The sequence below is a fragment of the Lutra lutra genome, chromosome 2 (assembly GCF_902655055.1).
Source record: "Lutra lutra chromosome 2, mLutLut1.2, whole genome shotgun sequence".
Taxonomy (NCBI): domain Eukaryota; kingdom Metazoa; phylum Chordata; class Mammalia; order Carnivora; family Mustelidae; genus Lutra; species Lutra lutra.
Genome location: NC_062279.1, coordinates 126201753 through 126221770, shown reverse-complemented (window position 1 = coordinate 126221770; position 20018 = coordinate 126201753). Strand labels below are relative to the sequence as shown.

Here is a 20018-nt window from a genome sequence, read left to right as displayed (position 1 = left end):
AAAAAAAAGAAAAAGAAAACACTCCTTCCAAGCTTTTAGTACACATGATGTATTCAGTTTCAGTTCCCTTACCTTACCAGGGCCCAAGTTCATAATCCTATCCACATGAGGGTGTTGAAACGACTCTTAAGGTCTGTAGATGTTTCTGACTCCTCTGAGATGTTATACAATATTAGCTCCCAGCAACATTCCTAGCCTTGAGTATTCTTGTTGCTGACATTTTTGTTAAAAAAAATTCTTTTGGATATATTTTATCCAATATCCAACATATCCAATATGTTCATTATGTTTGTGGGAAAGGGTATCTGTGTAAATTCAATCTGCCACATTGCCAGATATTTAGCTCATATACTTGCGATAAATATTTGATCCAGAATCTCTACTTCAACTGGATTATTGCTGTAATTTGCTTCCTGGTCTCTCCACATTCAGTCTTTTCCCTATTTACTGTGCCAATGTGTCTTCCTAAAGCATTGCTTTGGCTTTGTTATTCAGTTGTTCAGAAAATTAGCGATGGTTCTTCCACTGTGTAAATTCTTCACTCTGGCATTCAAAGCCTCTCACAGTTTGACCCGCAACTTACTTTTCCAACTCTATTTCCTATCATTTTTCTACATCAACTGTTTTATCCTAGCCAGCTTGACCTCTTACTGTTGCTCAAATATGACAAATTTCTCTACCAAGTTTCTGGGCCACTGTCTTTCTCTGGGACATAGCTCAAATTTTACACCCTTATTAAAACCTTACCTTCAATATTGTTTAAGGGTATCATAAGGCCTCCCAAGACTGCCTCAAGTTAACTGTTTCTTTCCTTTGCTACCATTTTGTACCTTTATGATATTTTCCACATTCTGTTCTCCACCAGTTATGTTTTGTCCATTTTACTAGATTATAAGCTCTAAATTATGACCTTTACAAGATTATGAGAGTATAGGATGTATGTTTTTGTATACTTCAAAACTAGTCAAGGCGTTGAACTAAATAGTGTACAATAAATTCTTGTGAGATAAGTAGGAAATTCACCCTAATAATAAATGCTATGGTAGAGATTTGCATTGAAGTCTAGAAACTTCTGTGTTTGAAGGGCTAGAAATGGGACTGTCTGTCAAGGGAGGAATCCTTTGAAGTAGGAAGAGCTCAGAGGAGGCAACTTTAGAATTATGCCTTAAAAAATAAGTAACTTTCAAGGTAGATAATGAAAAGGAGCGAGCTAATGAGCAAAGAGAAAAAAAAGTACAAAAAAGATAAATGACATTGAAAAATAAGGTCCACTGGCAGAGGCATCAAAAAGCATGTTGTGTTTGGGGATCAGAAGTTACTGGTAAGCCTATAATGCCTAGGAGGACAGATGTGATACACAGCTGAACTCTAGAGCTAGAGCCCAAAGGATCCTGTATTCCACAGTAAGAATAAGAAGTCTTTCATTTATCCTGCAGGCTAGCCATTTACCTTTTCAAGAATGAAGACACGTTTTTAATGTAACAAAAACTATGCCTCTCAAAGTAACTTTTTAAAAGCTTTTATTGAAATAGGATGTCCATGTACTACCATGAGTTCAAGAATATTTCAATGCAATCTTGTATTTTGCTAATCCCCTAAACTTGTACATATATAAACAAAATTGCTACATATACATAAAATCCCACTTTAAAATTCTATTTTCATTTTTAATTGGCATATGGACTCCTAAGTTACTTGCAAAAACTGCCCCCCAACCTTGCCCAATGCTGATGACCTGCAAGCCAGGAAGTAGTACTATAACTTACTCAGAAACACTGAAATATATGGAGACTGACATGATCAGATTGAGAGTTTAAAAAATACTCTGGTGGCAGTGTTAAGAATGGATTAGAGGACGGTGAGAATGGATACAAAAATGTTACTTAAGAGACTGTGGAAGACTACTAGCAGTCTTTCAAAATCTAATATTTTGTCTTGTACACATGGCTGCTGAACTGCAGACTATATTTCCCACCCTCTTTATAACTAAGTATGGCCATGTGACTGAAGTCACTAATATGTATATTCAACATGTGCAACTTCCACACCTTTCCTGGTTAAAATTTCTTCCACCTCCTGTGATTTATTTTTCCCTTTTCCTGTCAGTGGGAACACAGATTAGCCAGAGATCCAACTCTGATTATACAAATGAGTACAATGTTCTAGGACAAGTGTTCTTTACCTTGGGGAGGGGGTCCCCATATCCTCAAAGGATCCATAGGTAGAATTAAACAGGGATTGTTTTGAACTAACCTTTAACTAAAATTTAACATTTCTTTCAATTTTGAATATAAACACAAATAAACACAGTCGTATTTTTTAAAAGATTTTATTTTGAGAGACAGTGTGAGTGGGGGGAGGAGCAGAGGGAGAGAGACAATCTCAAGCAGACTTTGAGTGTGAAGCCCAATACTAGGCTCAATCCCAGAACCGAGATCATGACCTGTGCCAAAATCAAGAGTTGCACACTTAACTGACTAAGCCACCCAGGCACCCCACAAATTACAGTAGTATTAATAGTATGTGATTTTTCCCACCAATAGAAATCAGATATTTTCATACCATATTATAATTATTGGATATCTATTATTTTTGTTTTGTCTTCCGCCCCCCCCCCCCCAGCAAACCTTGCTGTGCGAACACAATGTTAAACTCACCAAAACAGATGAATATTTATACTTTTGCCACCGTGCACCAGAAGTTCAGCTGGCTCCATTTCTGTTCATTCACAGCCTCCAAAAATCTCTCTCTATAGTTTATCCCCTCTAGTTTAACATTCCTTTACCCGCTAAAATGTTAAAATCTTAGGGATTTCAAATGTACTATCTTCTACAACATTTCTGAAAAAACAAGACAGACTCTTATATAAAGCCTTGGAAACCCTGTTTTCTGTCTTTAAGTCAATTCCGAATTCTGGCAAAAATTTTGTTATTCTCTGCTTATTAATGAAGCTAGAATCAAGGAAAAAAGCTCATCTATAACAGTTTTAAACTTTATTATCAATACACAGCACACAAACTAATTTTCAAAGGTATATTTTTTGTTCCAAGATATATTCACATTAGTCAGATTTTTTTTATTTTAAAGATAAAAGCAGACACACCATTTTATATCTTTTCTTTTCCACCAACATGTTTATAGTGTCATAAAGTCATTAATTTTTTATGATCAGATCTAGAATCTATCTTATAACAGGTATATGGTAACATAAACTATACATAGTAATACCTGAGCTATCTTAATAGAGACGTTGTAGAAGAAAGTTTACTTCTGCCCATAAATATGACATCTCCTGAAAAGCTTTTAAGAAATATTTGTCATATCATATGATTTTAAAAGATGAGAAGGCAGTTATATTAAGAGAAGAGCATTTAAAAAGAATATACTTTCATTTCTTAGATTTTAGTATATATTTTAATTTTCATTACAAAAGAAAAGGATTTTAAACTAATAGAAATAACACATACTACTTAAAGTCAAATGTCTCATTAAGGTTTGAGTCTAAGTAGGAAGGAAACCCACATTTATCTGATTTTTAGTATCTAAAATCCTTGAGAAAGCATATGCTTTATTGTAGAATTAGCATTCTAAAAAATACTGACAGTAATAATACTCTATCAAATCGTACACAAATGGCAGCTATATAATTTGTATGTTTAACAAGTTAAATACATGTGTTTCTTAATCTCCTGATGAACTACCTCCAATATCAATATTAAGGAATTCTTTAATTTTATCATATAGTACCAACACCAAAGCACCCCCTGTACCACGAAGGATATTGGAGAAGGCGCCACGAAAAAATGCACTGATTCCCTCATGTTGGTATATCTTCACAAAGCAGTCTAAAGTTCCTTTATATTGCCGTTCCGCCTCACCACTCTATACAAAGGAAGACAAATAGTTTGCCATTATTTTACTATCTCTCATCTTAAGATAGTTTTTTTCAGCACTAAGAACATATAAAATTAACACTGTGTTGAATAAGTATGTTGCATTAATGGGCATATATAGAATATTGTACCCAGTGGTTGAAGAATACTCATACTTCTCTGGCCCACCTAAAAACTGATCATATATTAGACTTAACAAACTTCAAAAGATGGTTATCACATACTATTATTTACCCTCTCACAACATTGCAGTTAAATGAGAAACTGACAGCAAAAAAGATAACTAGTAAATTATCAACTGTTTAGATACTAAGAAAAACACATCTTAGAAGATATTTAAAACCTAGTAATAACCATAAAACTCCTTAATAAATTTGCAAGATGCAGCTTGAGTGGTAAATTATAAGAAAATTAATGTCTTTGAAATATTAGAAAGGAAAAGCTGAAAATTAATGAGCAACCTGAACATTTTTAAACCAAAAGAAAGTAGAAATAAGAAAGTAGCCAGCAGAAATTATGGAATTAAGGAAATAGGAAATAAATACAACAGAAAGCATGCAAAGTCAAAGTTAGTTATTTGAAATGCCTTACTGACAAATTTCTAGAAACACTGTTTGAGGAAAAACAAGAAAATGTTCCAAAATTACTGGAAACATCAAAGGTATCATCACTGTAGATGATCCAGAGATTAAGATGATATTAACAACTTCATGATGCCTATTTTGAAAACTCAGAAGAAATGGACAAGTTCCTTAAAAAGTACAATTTACCAACAGAATAAAAAATAAAACATTAGAATAATATATGAAATTCACTTAAGTAATCTAATCAGTTGTTGAAAATCCTCATATAGAAAACCATGTGTCCAGATAGCTTTATATGTGAGCTCGCTAAATATTCAATTTAATTCCAATCTTACAGAAGTTATTCTAGAAAAGAGAAAAAGTGGAATACTCCACTATATATTTTATATATATAAAGGTTTTACAAGCCTTGATATCAAAATTAGGCTAGGACAATACAGGAAGGAAAAATAACAAACTAAAGTCACTGAAACAATGCAAAACTCCTGAACAAAAACTAGCCAATCAAACCCAGCTAAAAATACAAAATACAATACATAATGACTAAGATGGGTTTATACCAGACATATATGGTTGGTTTAGCTTTGGAAAACAGATAAATGTAATTTATTAACATATGGAAAAATTAAAATGAAATCATCTCAAGATACAGAAAATCATCTCAACAAATATACAGAATCACCATTCATGATTTAAAAACTGTTGTAACCCAAAACAGAAAGGAACAGTCATAATATGATAAAGGATAACTACAAAAACCAGACAGCTAACATTAAATGATGTAACTTTGAAGGCATTCCTATTAAGACTAGCAAAAAGATGGTTAGTTATTACTTCTTTAATACAGTAACACTGAATCATAGGTCTCAGCCAGTGCAGAAAGGCAAGAAAAGGAAATAAAAGGTACAAGAATTGATAAGAAAGAGGAAAAAAGCCTAGTATTACTCATAGATTATATACCTGTGTGTAAAAAACAACAACAACACACAACTTCAGAGTGTACATATAGATTAGCTTTTGTACTTGGGTTTAACAAAGAAATGAAAATAGAAAAATTAAAATACCATTATGGGTTTGCATTGTATCCCCCCAGAATTCATATATTGAAGTCCCAATCCCCAGCACCTCAGAATGTTACTATATTTGGAGACAGGGTATATATGTATGTATGTATGTACATATGTATGTATGTATATATGTATATATTTACAGTATATTATTTGTTTCAGAGGTACAGGTCTATGATTCATCAGCCTTACATAATACCCAGTGCTCATTACAACACATACCCTCCCCAATGTCCATCACCCAGTTACCCCATCCCTCTCCCCGTCTCCCCTCCAGAAACTCTTCATTTATTTCCTATGATTAAGAATATCCTATGGTTTGTCTCCCTCTCTGGTTTTGTCTTGTTTCACTTTTTCCTCTCTTCCCCTATGATCCTCTGTCTTGTTTCAGTTTTCATAAATATCAGAGAGATCATATGATAATTGTCTTTCTCTGACTGACTTATTTCACTTAGCATAGTACCCTCTAGTTCCATTCACATCGTTGTAAATGGCTAGATTTCATTTTTGATGGCTATGTAATATTCCAATGTATATACGTATCATATCTTCTTTATCTACTCATCAGACAGGATCTTTATAAAAGTAATTAAGATTAAATAATCTTGTTAGGGTAGGCCCTAATCCAATTTGGCTATCTTTATAAGAAGAGAAACCAAAAAAAAGGACCATGGGAAGACACAAGGAGAAAGCTATCTACAAGCCAAGGAGAGAAGCCATCAGAAGAAATCAACCCTGCTGGACACCCTGACTCAGACTTCTAGCCTCCAGAACTGTGAGAAAAAAATTTCTGTTGCTGAAGCCACCCAATCTCTGTTGTTTCCTTATGGCAGTCCTAGTAATATACACATGTATCTAAAACCCCATACAATCACAATTTTTTTCTGAATTATTTTGATAGTAAGTTATGGACTATCATGTCCCTTACCTTTAAATACTTCTGTGTGCATTTTCTAAAAATAAGATTATTTTCTTGCAAACCCAAAGTACAGTTAACAAAATCAGAAAATATAACATCAATACAGTACCATTCACCTAATCCAGTCTGTATGCAAATTAATTTTCAATTTAAAAAGGTTTTTCAATGTATTAAACTAGAGCTAGATACAGATCAAGAGGAAACACACATATAAAAGGAGTAATTTTAAAAACAGTCTATAAGTGAATAATATAATAGGTATGCTTTACCTTTTCATGTGGCCTACAAGGTTCTCCAGGACCAATTTGTAGACATAAAATGAGGATGAGGATAATGACAGTAACTACACCTCATAGCATTGTTTTGAGAATTAAATGAGTTAAAGTGCAAAATGCTTAGGACAATATCTGGAACACAATAAGCATTATATTACTATTCTAGCTTTCTGGCCTCATTATTTTTATTTCCAATTGCCCTCACGAACCCTATCATCTGCTACTCAAACTGTATATCTACGTATGTTTTTTCCCCTCTGCTTAGAATATCCTCTCACTGTCTAAAGAAAAAAATCTATTTATAGAGATTTAGCTCTCCAAGGGGCTACATCTGATCACTTTAAGCATTTAGGTATCCTTCTGTTGCGTTCCTGGAACTTATGCATATTTCTTGTTTTTTTTTTTTTTTTTAAGATTTTATTTATTTACTTGATAGAGAAATCACAAGTAGGCAGAGAGGCAGGCAGAGAGAGAGGGGGAAGCAGGCTCCCTGCTGAGCAGAAAGCCCAACATGGGGATCGATCCCAGGACCCTGGGATCATGACCCAAGCCGAAGGCAGAGGCTTAACCCACTGAGCCACCCAGGTGCCCCTGCACATTTCTATTTAAACCATTAACCATATGCATTCAGTGCTATGCTATGAATTTGGAAGCAGGTTCCACCTTATTTTTATTTGGGTTGTCATAACTTAGCATATATTAGGCACTTAAATATTTGCTGAATAAATGAATGTAACAAATAACATCAATGAAGACTGAATGTATCAAAATTTTGATTTAGAGATTTATATGTATTTATTTATTTGAGAGAGAAAGAGCAGGGAAGTGGGGCAGAGGAAGAGAGAGGGAGAGACTTAAGCCCAACACAGAGCTCAAGCTCACGACCCTGAGATCAATACCTAAGCAGAAACAAAGAGTCAGACACTTAACCAGCTACCACCCAGGCACCCCAGAGATTTATATTTAGAACACACAGAATTTTAAACAAGTTTTCATCCTTGGAATTGAAAATTATTTACTTTTGTTAAAATATATTACAACTAATAACGACATATGGCAGTGGCTTGTGGCAGGGTTTGATCTACTTACTCTAATATTCATTTAGGATAGACACACTCTTCCCATCCCTGTCACCCCCCTCCACCTTTCAAACAATACGTTACAGGAGTGGAGGGCATTTCTATTCTGATAATAGAAGAAGAAAGTTTTGCTGGATGATGGCTGTTTTGGGATAGGAAAGGATATAAGACAGAGCACAGCACACATTTATTTAAGTAAATAAAACAGATGACCTGCCTTTCAGCCAGAATTTCTCTAAAATTTGAATAAATTATACTTGAATATCAAGGATATTGGAAAATTCAATTAAACTCACAAATAATATAAAATACCTGCATCATCATGCGTCTTCTAACTGTGTCAAAGGGATAAGAAAGAATTCCAGAACATGTGGTCACAACTTGAGCAATGAAAAAGGAGACAAGAAATGGGGTTTCCTTTGGTTTTGGTAATAAGCCCTAGAAAAGAAATCAACATGTCAAGTAACAATCTCAATTTCCAAAATATCTTAAATTCTTAAGTCAAAGGATAACTCCTATAATGCAAGAGGGTTCTATTATACTTAAAATGCAATAAAACACAGTTGGATTTAATGTGGAAAGATTAAAACAGTATCGAGAGATCAATAAGAAATATGCCACACATGGCTTTACTTTAAAAGCATATCTGAAAAAAGAAAGCATACTTGCTATTACCAGAGATTTGTTATTAATGGCAAACAGTAAGGGAAATAGCTGCCAGTGACCAAACAAGTTCTTAGCTCTCCTTCACAGTTGAAAAATAATTAAATAATGCCTGATATTATCATTAACAGGTATTTAATAAACATCTTTAAAGCTCTAAGCTAGTGAAGAAACACTTCTAAGTTTCATAACTACTACAGGTGATAATAAAGAAAAACAGAGGGAGAGCATACATAAAATTTTCCATGACTAAATATACATAAGAACTTGTTAATTTCCATTAATCTGTCTAAAAAATACACAAGAAACTGAAAATAACATGCCCAGACCACAATAAAAATAATCTATAATTACATTCATATTAATGAGGGAAGGCCAAGACAATATGTAAAACATATAAATTTCCCTCAAGTTTTAATCTTATCTAGTAAATAATACTAATATTAATTTCCCTGCTTCCTTTTGTAAGAGACTGTGAGCATGGGATTTTTTTTTGCCACTTAACACAAATTACTTAACTATTCCTAGCTTATCTTTAAAATGGAGATACTAAAAGCTATCCTAGGATATTGCTAGGAAGTATTTAACAAAGTTCCTAGAACTAAGTAGTAACTCAAAATACGGTAACCATTATTACAATTTTCCTCTTTCCTACTTTATGGAAATACTGTTAAAATCTGAAATGAAAAGGCAAATTGCAGAACAACCTGGAGAATACAATATAGAATCTAATAGAACCCAACTGATAACTGAGCTCTAGAAGCATTTATTACATTTAACTAATTAGTTATGCCTTGCCTGCTTTTTAAAATGATGAGATGGTAAGCTGATTATCCTCATGTAAGAAAGTGATAATGAAGTGAATGTAAAATCAGAAAAACTGTTAGAAGATGCCTTTCTATATGCTAAAGATTTGATTTAATTATGATGTAAGGCTAATTAATTAGCACATTTTCTATTTGCAACATGATGTATAGTGAGTCTGTCAGTGGCAAACAGCACAAAAACTTAATGTTTGTGTTTATGTTTTATATCTAAAGTCAGATCCATAATAGAATTATAATTCAATAAGGTTATGGCAAAGTCACAATTAAAGAGATTCTATAATGTTTCTTATTTCATCATTTATTTTGATTTCTATAATTAAAAGCAAAAGTTCATAGCTGAACAAACTACTAGTTAAGACAATAAAAAGAAACAAACCATGTATTTAGTATATACCAGTTAAATCCCCAAATTACCTTAACTGTGTCATATGCTCCAAAATAGGAGGCTCGGTACACAATGATACCCTGAACTGAAACACCAAACCCTTGGTACAAACCAACAATTCCGTCTGATTTTGCTATTTTTATAATACAGTCACCTAAACCCTTGAATTGTCGCTCTTCAGGACCTAAAATAAAGCCATTTAAAATGTATTAGCAACATTATATACATTATATATCAGATAAACAAAACACTTTAATCAAAGTAAATTAATCTTACAGATTTAAAGTATCTTCTTAAACTGCCATTTAGAAATTTTTCTAATAAAAATGGACACAAATCAAAATCCTCCCATTTCTTTAAAGAGAATTAGGGTTTCAAAAATATCTTAAAAGATTTTAACTGAAAATATTAATCTCTTATAAAAACAATCTAATTCAAGCAATTTGACTGGCTTAAAACATTTCAATAAAATTACCAGAAGCTACTGATTGGAATTCAGAAAATACTTGGGAATGAAAAATTCTATGACTTGCTTCAGTTGAAAGGCGAAAGACAGACACAGTAAAAAGACAAAGTTAAAAACTACCAGTTATGGACCTTGAGGAGGGTATTTGCTATGGTAACTGCTGTGAAGTGTGTAAACCTGGCGATTCACAGACCTGTACCCTGGGGCTAATAATACATTATATGTTAATAAAAAATTAAAAATTTAAAAAAAAAAAACTACCAACTTTAAGAATCATTAACATTTTATTTTATTTATTTATTTTTTTAAGATTTTTATTTATTTATTTGACAGAGAGAAATCACAAGTAGGCAGAGAGGCAGGCAGAGAGAGAGAGGAGGAAGCAGGCTCCCTGCTGAGCAGAAAGCCCGATGCGGGGCTCGAACCCAGGACCTGGGATCATGACCTGAGCCGAAGGCAGCAGCTTAACCCACTGAGCCACCCAGGCGCCCCAAGAATCATTAACATTTTAGATGAGTTATTATATTTTAATAGTGTTTGCTGGTTTTAATTTTATTTTCCCTTCACCTAGAACTCCTTGACAATATTTTAAAAATATTGTATATAAAATATAGTCTTCAAAATAAACTAAATTCTCCCAATTCTGACAGAAAACTACAGAACTAAAAACAAGATGCAGGAATTTTTGTCACTTTCTTAACAATAACAAAATTTAAACTGCCAGTTGAACATGTTAGATGGAACTCATTATTTTCATCTTTGCTCAAATTGCTACGACTTCTGAGGCACTTTTTCTAACCAACTTTTCTAAAACTGATGTCACTCCCTGCTCCTAAATATTTTTGTATGTCATTTATTGCTAAATGACAGTATATTTTGGCCACTCATTCATTTTTTCATTACTTGTGTCTTCCCCTAGACCATAAAGTACCTGAGCCATGAGCTCCATGTTTTTAATAATTTTTTTTTAAGATTTTATTTATTTATTTGACAGAGAGAAATCACAAGTAAGCAGAGAGGCAGGCAGAGAGAGAGGAGGAAGCAGGCTCCCCGCTGAGCAGAAAGCCCGATGTGGGGCTCGAACCCAGGACCTGGGATCATGACCTGAGCCGAAAGCAGCGGCTTAACCCACCGAGCCACCCAGGCGCCCCTTAAAATATTTTTAAAGATTTATTGATTTATTGATTTGACAGAGAAAGAAAGAGAAAGAGATCACAAGTAGGCAGAGAGGGAGGCAGAGAGAGAGGGGAAAAGCAGGCTCCTTGCTGAGCAGGGAGCCCAATGCGGGGCTCGATCCCAGGACCTTGAGATCATGACCTGAGGCAAAGACAGAGGTTTAATCCACTGAGCCACCCAGGCGCTCCGAGCTCCATGTTTTATATGGGGTGTCTATGTGTATGTCTCTCATCTTATATCTGAGGCACGCCTTGATCCCAGCAGGGACTCGATTAAGTATTTGTTGAATAAATCTCTGCTTTCTTGGGAAATTCCACTAAAATGGTAATAAAAGAACAAAACAGGTTTAAAGCCATATAGGCAAGAACAGTACATGGCAGAGAATGAAAACCACAAATTTTTAGCAAAATGGAAAGGAGGAGGAGTAGTAGTAACTCACTCAGAGCAGAAAAAGCTGAAACCTATGTTCCTGCAGAGAGAAAAGCAAGCCATTTTACACCAATAACCTCAGAAAGACTTAAAAATTAGAAGAACTAAGTATTGCTCTTTTGGGGCCACATGGGTGGCTCAGTGGGTTAAGCCTCTGCTTTCGGTTCAGGTCATGATCTCAGGGTCCTGGGATCAAGCCCCCCATCGGGCTCCCTGCTCAGCAAGGAGCCTGCTTTCCCCTCTCTCTTTGCCTGCCCCTCTGTCTACTTGTGATCTCTGTCAAATAAATAAGTAAAATCTTAAAAAAAGAAAAGTATTGCTCTTGCAGTGAAAACAAAGTAGCATCTGGATGCTCAAAACCTCATCCTTGAGCTGCCAAGTGACTTACTCCTCTGCCATCCTCAGAACTGAACACAAGGCTCTAGACTGAAGGAGGCCAATTGAGCTACTTCCACAATTGCTGAAAAAGCCTCACAAGATATACCATTGTGAAATGTCAAGATCATCAGGGACATAAGGTAATTAAAAAGAAAAAAAAGTCACATACAAAAGAATTAGCAGTTAGAAGATCAGTTTCTTTCTTTTTTTTTTTTTAAGATTTTATTTATTTGACAGAGAGAGAGAGAGAGATCACAAGTAGGCAGAGAAGCAGGCAGAGAGGGAGGGGTAAGCAGACTCCCCGCTGAGCAGAGAGCCCAACACGGCTTGATCCCAGGTCCCTGAGACCACATCAGAGCCAAAGACAGAGGCTTAACCCACCCTCTCAGCCACCCAGGCACCCCAGGAAATCAGTTTCTTAAGAGCAATATTAGAAACAAGAATCCAGAAAAATGCTTTCAAAATTGTGAAACAAAGTAACTTTAAAGTATAATTTTACATATGGCCAAATATTAAGTAAAAGGGTAAAACAGAGATTTTTTTTAAGACATGCAATATCTCAATGTATCTCCTATACACTCTTCTCAAAAAGCTCAGGAAGCTATTAAAGAGCATAATCTACCAAAACAAGAGTATAACAAAAACACAGAAAGATGTGATACATAAAATAAGTAAGGTGAGAGGCAAAGGGAATCTCTAGGATAAGAGCTGTATATGTAACCTAGGGAAGAGCCATAGTTGAAACAGGAATAAGTTCAGGGAGGGATGTAAGAGGTGGCTCTCTAGGAAAAAACTGGAAGTGAGTTAAAAGAAGTCTTTGCATTTGCTCTCTTGATATCACAGTGCTGGCCTTCCCCTTCCTTCTTTCTAGGGAAAAGAAAAAAGTAGTAATCTTTAGTCTCAAGACTCTACCATTTAGTTGAGGGTAAGATTTTTAGAATGTATTTCATGCTGTCATTATAGCAAACTCTACAATAAATAATGCTTCACTCAAAACACAAAGAAGGGAGGGTTAGTATTTTTGAATATCCTGTACCTTTTCCAATATCAGCACCTAATCGGGTTCGGGCAAAGTCTAGCGGATAAACTACACATAAGGATGTTGCTCCAGCAGCTCCACCAGAAGCCAAGTTTGCCAAAAACCACCTCCAGAACTGAAACACATTAATTAAAAAGTGGTTATTAAACTGTAGAATCTGTTTAAAAGTCTTATTTTTTTTTAAAGATTTTATTTATTTATTTGACAGAGATCCAAGTAGGCAGAGAGGCAGGCAGAGAGGCAGGCAGAGAGAGAGAGAGGAAGCAGCAGGCTCCCCACTGAGCAGAGAACCCGAAGCGGGGCTCAATCCCAGGACCCTGAGATCATGACCTGAACTGAAGGCAGAGGCTTTAACCCACTGAGCCACCCAGGTGCCCCTAAAAGTCTTATTTTTATGAAGGTTAAAAAGTCAGATTTATAAACTGCTCTTTTAAAGTAAACGTCTGTAATAATGTGTATCATATTATCCAAAATATTTCCCTTCATGTCCATGAAGCCTTTGTTTCTTTCCAGGCATTATGGGAGATACAGTTTAAGTGCTGATATAAAGAAATTCCAACATATTTTAATTGTCTCTAGCAAAAGTAGCCCAAATTAGCAAATAAGGCCACATATGATAATCGTCTCTTTAGACTATATAAATTTTTTGTTAATAATTCGTATTATGGTTAAAATGTCAGGGATCTATGGAGGCTTTAGTTGTACCCTTTTTTTTTTTGGTATGGGGCAATAATACTTCATAATGCTATAATTTTACTTTGCAATTTTAGTAGATATTTAAGCAACTCAAAATTTAACAGCTCAAAAAATATAGTATTTTCAGCTGCTAACATGAAAATTAGCAGAAATCAATTATAATATAGTTGAGCAGTGTGTAACTTAGGCCTTATTTTTTTTTTTTTTTTAAACTTAGGCCTTATTGATCTACTGGTTCACATGGATTGTTGAGGTTCTTTTTCATAAATATTTTAAATGTGCCCTGCTTGGTCCAATAAACTGCTTTTCAACATCTAGAGCTTACTGGAGAAGAATATTTGAATTGGAGTGGTTACAGAAAATCTATTGAAAGCCTCTGTAACCATTTAAAATACATTAAAATGAATAATATTCTAATCAAGTTCAGTTTCTTGTTTTATTCTCTGGCCTTTATTTCTAACAATAGTTTTTAAGTCTCAGATAGCTTTGGAACTCTCAATTTTCTCTTGGCCTAGAAAGACTTTCCTAACTTTTTTAAACAAAAAGTTACTAATTTATGCTCTAATTCAAATTCAACTTCTTCCATGAAACCTCTGATCTCTAAACCTACCCAAATCTATGTGTAATCATCTCTTTCCATAAATACTTCAACTCTTAAGAGAATTAGAAGTGAATCCTGTGACCAATATGTAAAATATGTCAACATGTTCTAGATTCTCAATTTAAATAGTATTTATAATCACTTTCTACTTTCAATTTTTAAGTATTTATATACATGTCTTATCTTACCTTATGTAGACCATAAATTTCTGAGTGTCAGGATTATTATCATTTAAGAGTTTTACTGAGATGTATTTATACACCATACAATTTACCAATGTAAATTTGCCATACAATCCAATGGATTGTTAATATTTTCAGATTGTTCAACCATTATCAGTTTCAAAACATTTTCATCAGCTCCCCCCAAAAAGCCCTATACCAACGGAGTGACCAGAAGTCACTCCACATCCTCCCCATGCCCCTGAGTCTGAGGTAACCATTAAGCTACTTACTGTCCCTATAGATTTGCCTATTATGGACATTTCCTACACATGGAATAACACAGTATGTAGTCTTTTGTGACTGACTTCTTTCTTTTAACATAATATTTTCAAGGTTCATCCATGTGGTAGCAGGTATTAGCATTTCATTTTTTTAAAAAGATTTTATTTATTTGACAGAGAGAGAACTCAAGTAGGCAGAGCGGCAGGTAGAGGTAGAGGGAGAGAGAGAGAGGCAGGCTCTCTAATGCAGGGCTCGATCACCAGGATGCTGGGATCATGACCTGAGCCCAAAGGTAGCCGTTTAACTGACTGAGCCACCCAGGCACCCCCCCCCCTTTTTTAACTGCCAAATAAAATTCCATTATATGAAGTTACCACATGTTATTTGCCCATTCATCAGTTCATGGACATTTTGGTTGTTTGCACTTTTTTGAAGCCAAGATTCTTAATTCATCTGTTTATTTTACGAAACAAGTTATGGGCCTTGCCCAAAGTAATGGTAATGCATTCAATAAATATCTACTTAATGAGGTATTGGTAATACCACGTATTGTCCTCAGACTATCATGGCTCCTTTTCAGTGAAACTCCTAGGTTTTGTATGGGTAGACATGTTTCATAATCACCCAGAGATAATTAGATCAGGAGATTACATCTGACCCCAGGATAGCTAATCCATAATCTAATAGATAATCTGTAACCTGGTAGAAAAAATGAGTTGGACCAAAGTCTGTTTCTTGGGAATTTAACTCTAAAATTCTATGCTAATTAGCAGTAAGGACAGAAATGGAAAAGGTATTAAATAACTATTTTTAGGTCTCAGTCTTCTTTGAGACTGTTGTAATCAATAGATCCTCTTCCAATAAAAACCACATATGTATAAACACACTTTTAATGGTTTAAGGTATTCTTTAAACATTCATGGATCCCGGGAAGGCAGATCAATGACTTTCTGCGTGGATTTTCATAAAATTTATTACTCAAACTATGACACTTCTGACAGTGGAAGTGGGGCTTTGAAAAAAATGACACAGGCAGGCAGAACATGTCTAAGTAGTATCGCCAACTTTCTGACCAAAGAAAGGAAGAGGGAAGGAGGAAAGACTGAAGGCAGCAAGGAGAGGGAGACAGGAAGTATCTATGTTGAATCATAATCTTGCAAGTGTTTGTATAACAAAAAAAATCTATCCCTTCAAAATTATGCTTGAAAATAAAACAGACCCAAAGGAGGTGGTACATCAGTATAAGTGAGAGTTTCAATTATTGTAAGTCAGTAATTTCAGATATTACTATATCATAAAAGGAGAGGGCAAAGAGAAGAGTCAGGGAGGGAGAGGAGGTTGAAAGAATCTGAGGGTTTCGGAGGAAAATAATCTTGTTTATTTGTAGACAAATAGATAATCGTGTTAATGGACTCAATGATGCACTGAAGAACAAATGCTCTAGAAGCGAAATTGTTTCTAACAAAGTTTGTCTGGGCAGGAAAGAGCTAAAAGAAGTTCTAGTCTTCCCTGTCAAGGGTTATATTAGAAGCTACTAAAAGGGGGCAGAGAAACATTTTGTACCCAGGCTCAGCTAAGTTTCACTCAGTGTAGTCACCTCAGTTGACAGAGAAAGAGTCCAGTTGAAGGATCTAAGTTTGGGAGTTAGAAAGACCTGAACAAATGGCTTGGACAAGTGCTCTCACCTCTAGTCTTGCTTTCCTTAGCTTTACATCTAAGATAAAAATACCTCAAAGAGTGAGGTGAAAATTCAGTGAAACAGTATATAGTAGGCATATAGCTCCCATCATGGTGGTTGTTGTTGTTATTATTTAAAGTAATAATGGAGCTGGACGTGGAGCCCAACATGGGGCTTGAACTTACAACTTTGAGATCAGGACTTGAGCCAAGATTAAGAGTCTGATGCTTAACTGACTGAACCACCCAGACATCCCCCCACCATGGTTATTTTTTTAAAACTTCTTATTTTTAAATAATTGCAGATTCACATGCATCCTAAGAAGTGATACAGGAGAGTCTATAAACCCTTCAACTAATTTCCCCTAATATCTAACATAACTATAGTAGAGGAAATCAACACTGATAAAAACTTATTCAGATTTCACCAATTTTACATCTATTTGTGTGTGTGTTTAAATATATGCAATTTTATCACATATGCAGATTCACGTGACCACTGCCATAGTCAATAGTTCCGTGATAAAGATCTCTCAATGCTACCCTTTTATTTCATTTTTAAAAGATTTCATTTATTTATTCAACAGACAGAGATCACAAGTAGGCAGAGAGGCAGGCAGAGAAAAGGGGAAACAGGCTCCCTGCTCAGCAGAGAGCCCGATATGGGGCTCAATCCCAGAACCCTGAGATCATGACCTGAGCCGAAGGCAGAGGCTTAACCCACTGAGCCACCCAGGCGCCCCTCGATGCTACCCTTTTAAAGCCATAACCACCTCCCTCTCTTCTGGCAACCATTACATTATTTTTATCTCAATGATTTTAACATTTCAAGAATGTTATATAAATGAAATCAGAAAGCAAATTTTGAGATTTTTTTTTCACTTAGCTTCCAAAGTTGCTACACGTTATCAAGTTTGTTCTTTAAAAAATTATAAAATATACATAACATAAAACTTATCATTTTAGTCTTTAAAAAAATTATTTATTTATTTGAGAGAAAAATCATGCAGGGGAAGGGGCAAGGGGAGAGAAAGAGAGAAAATCTCAAGCAGGCTCCCCGCTGAACATGGAGCCCAACCTGGACTCTACCTTAGGACCCTGAAATCATGACCTGAGCCGAAACCAGGAGTCAGGCACTTAACCCACTGAGCCACCCAAGTGCCCCTGACTTTAGCTATTTTTAAGTGTATAATTCAGTGATACTAAGTACATTCACAATAACATAAAAATATCACTCTTCTTGGGGTGCCTGGTGGTTCAGTCGGTTAAGCACCCGACATTGGCTCAGGTTATGATATTGGATCTCTGGGATGGAGCCCCGAGTTGGGCTGCCCACTCATGGGAAGTCTTCTTGTCCCTCTGCTCCTCCCCTGTTTGTACTCTCTCTCAAATAATGAAATAAAATAATTTTAAAAAAACCCAATACATCACTGCTCTCTACTTCCAAACCTCATCATCCCAAATAGAAACCCTGTACCCATTAGATAAAACTCCCATTAACATTTGTTAATGACGTATAAATGGTGAGGGATGCCTGGATGGCTCAGTGGGTTAAGGGTCTGCCTTTGATTCAGGTAATGATCCTAGGATCCTGGGATCCAACCCCACCTCAGGCTCCTTGCTCAGCAGGAAGCCTGCTTCTCCCTCTCATTCTGCCTGCTGCTCCTCCTGCTTGTGTTGTCTTCTCTCTCTCAAAATAAATAAATAAATGAATGAATAAATAAATCTATCTTAAAAAAAAAAGAAATATAAATTGTGAAAAAATGGGAATAAAGGATATGAAAAGAAATTTAATAAGGCAGCAACAAAGGAATGTTCCACAAATAGCTGCTTTTATAAAAAACCTCCTAGGAAAGCTCAATTGGTTGGTTGGCTTGCTGGGGGAAAGAGAAAGGATAAAGGGGAAGAGAGACTTTATAAGGGTAAAAGGACGACCTTAAGAGTGAAGTAGGTGGTACAGTGTATATGGAAGCAACAAAACAAATAGAAATCTAAACAAATGACATATAGTTCATACAAATAGGAAATTTTGAAACTGAAATTCTGCAATCAAGGGAGTGATTACCTTGAAAAGAGAAAGTACCTTTTCAATAAAAAAAAAAAAGAATCCTCCAACTTTAATTTCTTTTCTTTTGTTTGATTTGATATTCCTATGCACTTTAATCTCACCTAAATAGAGCCTTAGTCATAAAAATGAAACAATGTACTTCTTTAGGAGATTAATTACCTCAGATATATAGGAATACAGATCTGTTGATTGTTTTGGAGCTCTCCTAGTATAGAAGAATAGTGATTATAACATGTATATGTTTTAATTATTATTTCTTCTACCACTCAGCACCTCCTCCCAAATAAAACATCATAGGCTAAGGCAAATTCAACTATTCCTTAGAAAATAATAGATATTAAAATGTACTTACCTGCTTTTCTTTATTAACTCCAGACATGAAAAGTTGTTTGTATTTGTCCTTAAACGCAAAATTAAGAGCTTGTGTTGGAAAATATCGGATAACATTGGCCAAATTGCCACGCCAAAAACTGAAGAAACCTACCAAAAAAACACATTAAATACAAACTTGTATTATTATTTTAAAAATTCCCATAGTTTTAACAAACTTAGTTATTTGAACTATCTAAAACTTACACTCTTTCTCATGAGAAAAAATTAAGTCTACATGTGAATCCACTGAAGAAAAAAGGCAGTGTTAACTCCATGTACCCCATTTCAATTTTGTTAATTTCCAGTAAAAAGCCTTAAATACCTTTAAATCTATGGAATGTATCATCATTTGAATATAAGGCTTTTTACTAGGTAGAAAAACAGAGCTTGCTAAAGCTAGTAATCCTTACCCTCATTTCCAAATCAGGATATGCAGTTTCTATGGTTAAAACAAAATTGGTTTGTATATATACTTGTGAGAATGAGAAAGCATTAAGAATCTAAAGTGGGGGTACCTGGGTGGCTCAGTTGGTTCAGCGTCTGATTCTTAATTTTGGCTCAGGTTATGATCTAAGGGTTCTGAGACTGAGCTGCGCATAGGGCTCTGTGTTGGGTGTAGAGCCTGCTTAAGCCTCTCTCTCTCCCTCTACCATTGTCCCCCCACCCCACAAAATGGAGTCTAAAGTATACTTACCTTTACCTTCTGGAACCTAGCCAGAAAAGAGATCAAGTTATAATTCAAGGCATTCTCCAGAGGCCTGATTGGAGAGACTGAAGAAAACTTTTCAGGTCAATAATCTTCCCACTTCAAATCTCGATGGATTGACCAATCCTTAAAATTCAGTCATTGTGTTATCCCTATAATTCAGAGTTGCCTTTATAATCTTTATAATTGAGCTGCCCTAGAATACAATAGGCTATCTCCTCAGCAGCCATAGTTATTTCTACTATATTACAAATTATCCAATGGTTTGATCT

The 20018-nt window shown here is 35.2% G+C and overlaps 1 protein-coding gene across 1 annotated transcript in view; it reads right to left on the bottom strand.

Annotated features, from left to right (window-relative positions):
• Positions 1 to 2613: 2613 nt before the first annotated feature.
• The window catches only part of SLC25A31 (solute carrier family 25 member 31), a 29831-nt gene continuing 12426 nt past the window's right edge, over positions 2614 to 20018 (bottom strand). Inside the window, exons 4-8 of the mRNA XM_047718396.1 lie at positions 19021 to 19148; positions 13178 to 13295; positions 9722 to 9876; positions 8130 to 8255; positions 2614 to 3882 (exon numbers count right to left, since the gene is read on the bottom strand). Coding sequence (XP_047574352.1) covers positions 3682 to 3882; positions 8130 to 8255; positions 9722 to 9876; positions 13178 to 13295; positions 19021 to 19148 — 728 coding nt within the window. The 3' untranslated portion in view covers positions 2614 to 3681. The remainder of the gene's footprint in view (positions 3883 to 8129; positions 8256 to 9721; positions 9877 to 13177; positions 13296 to 19020; positions 19149 to 20018) is intronic.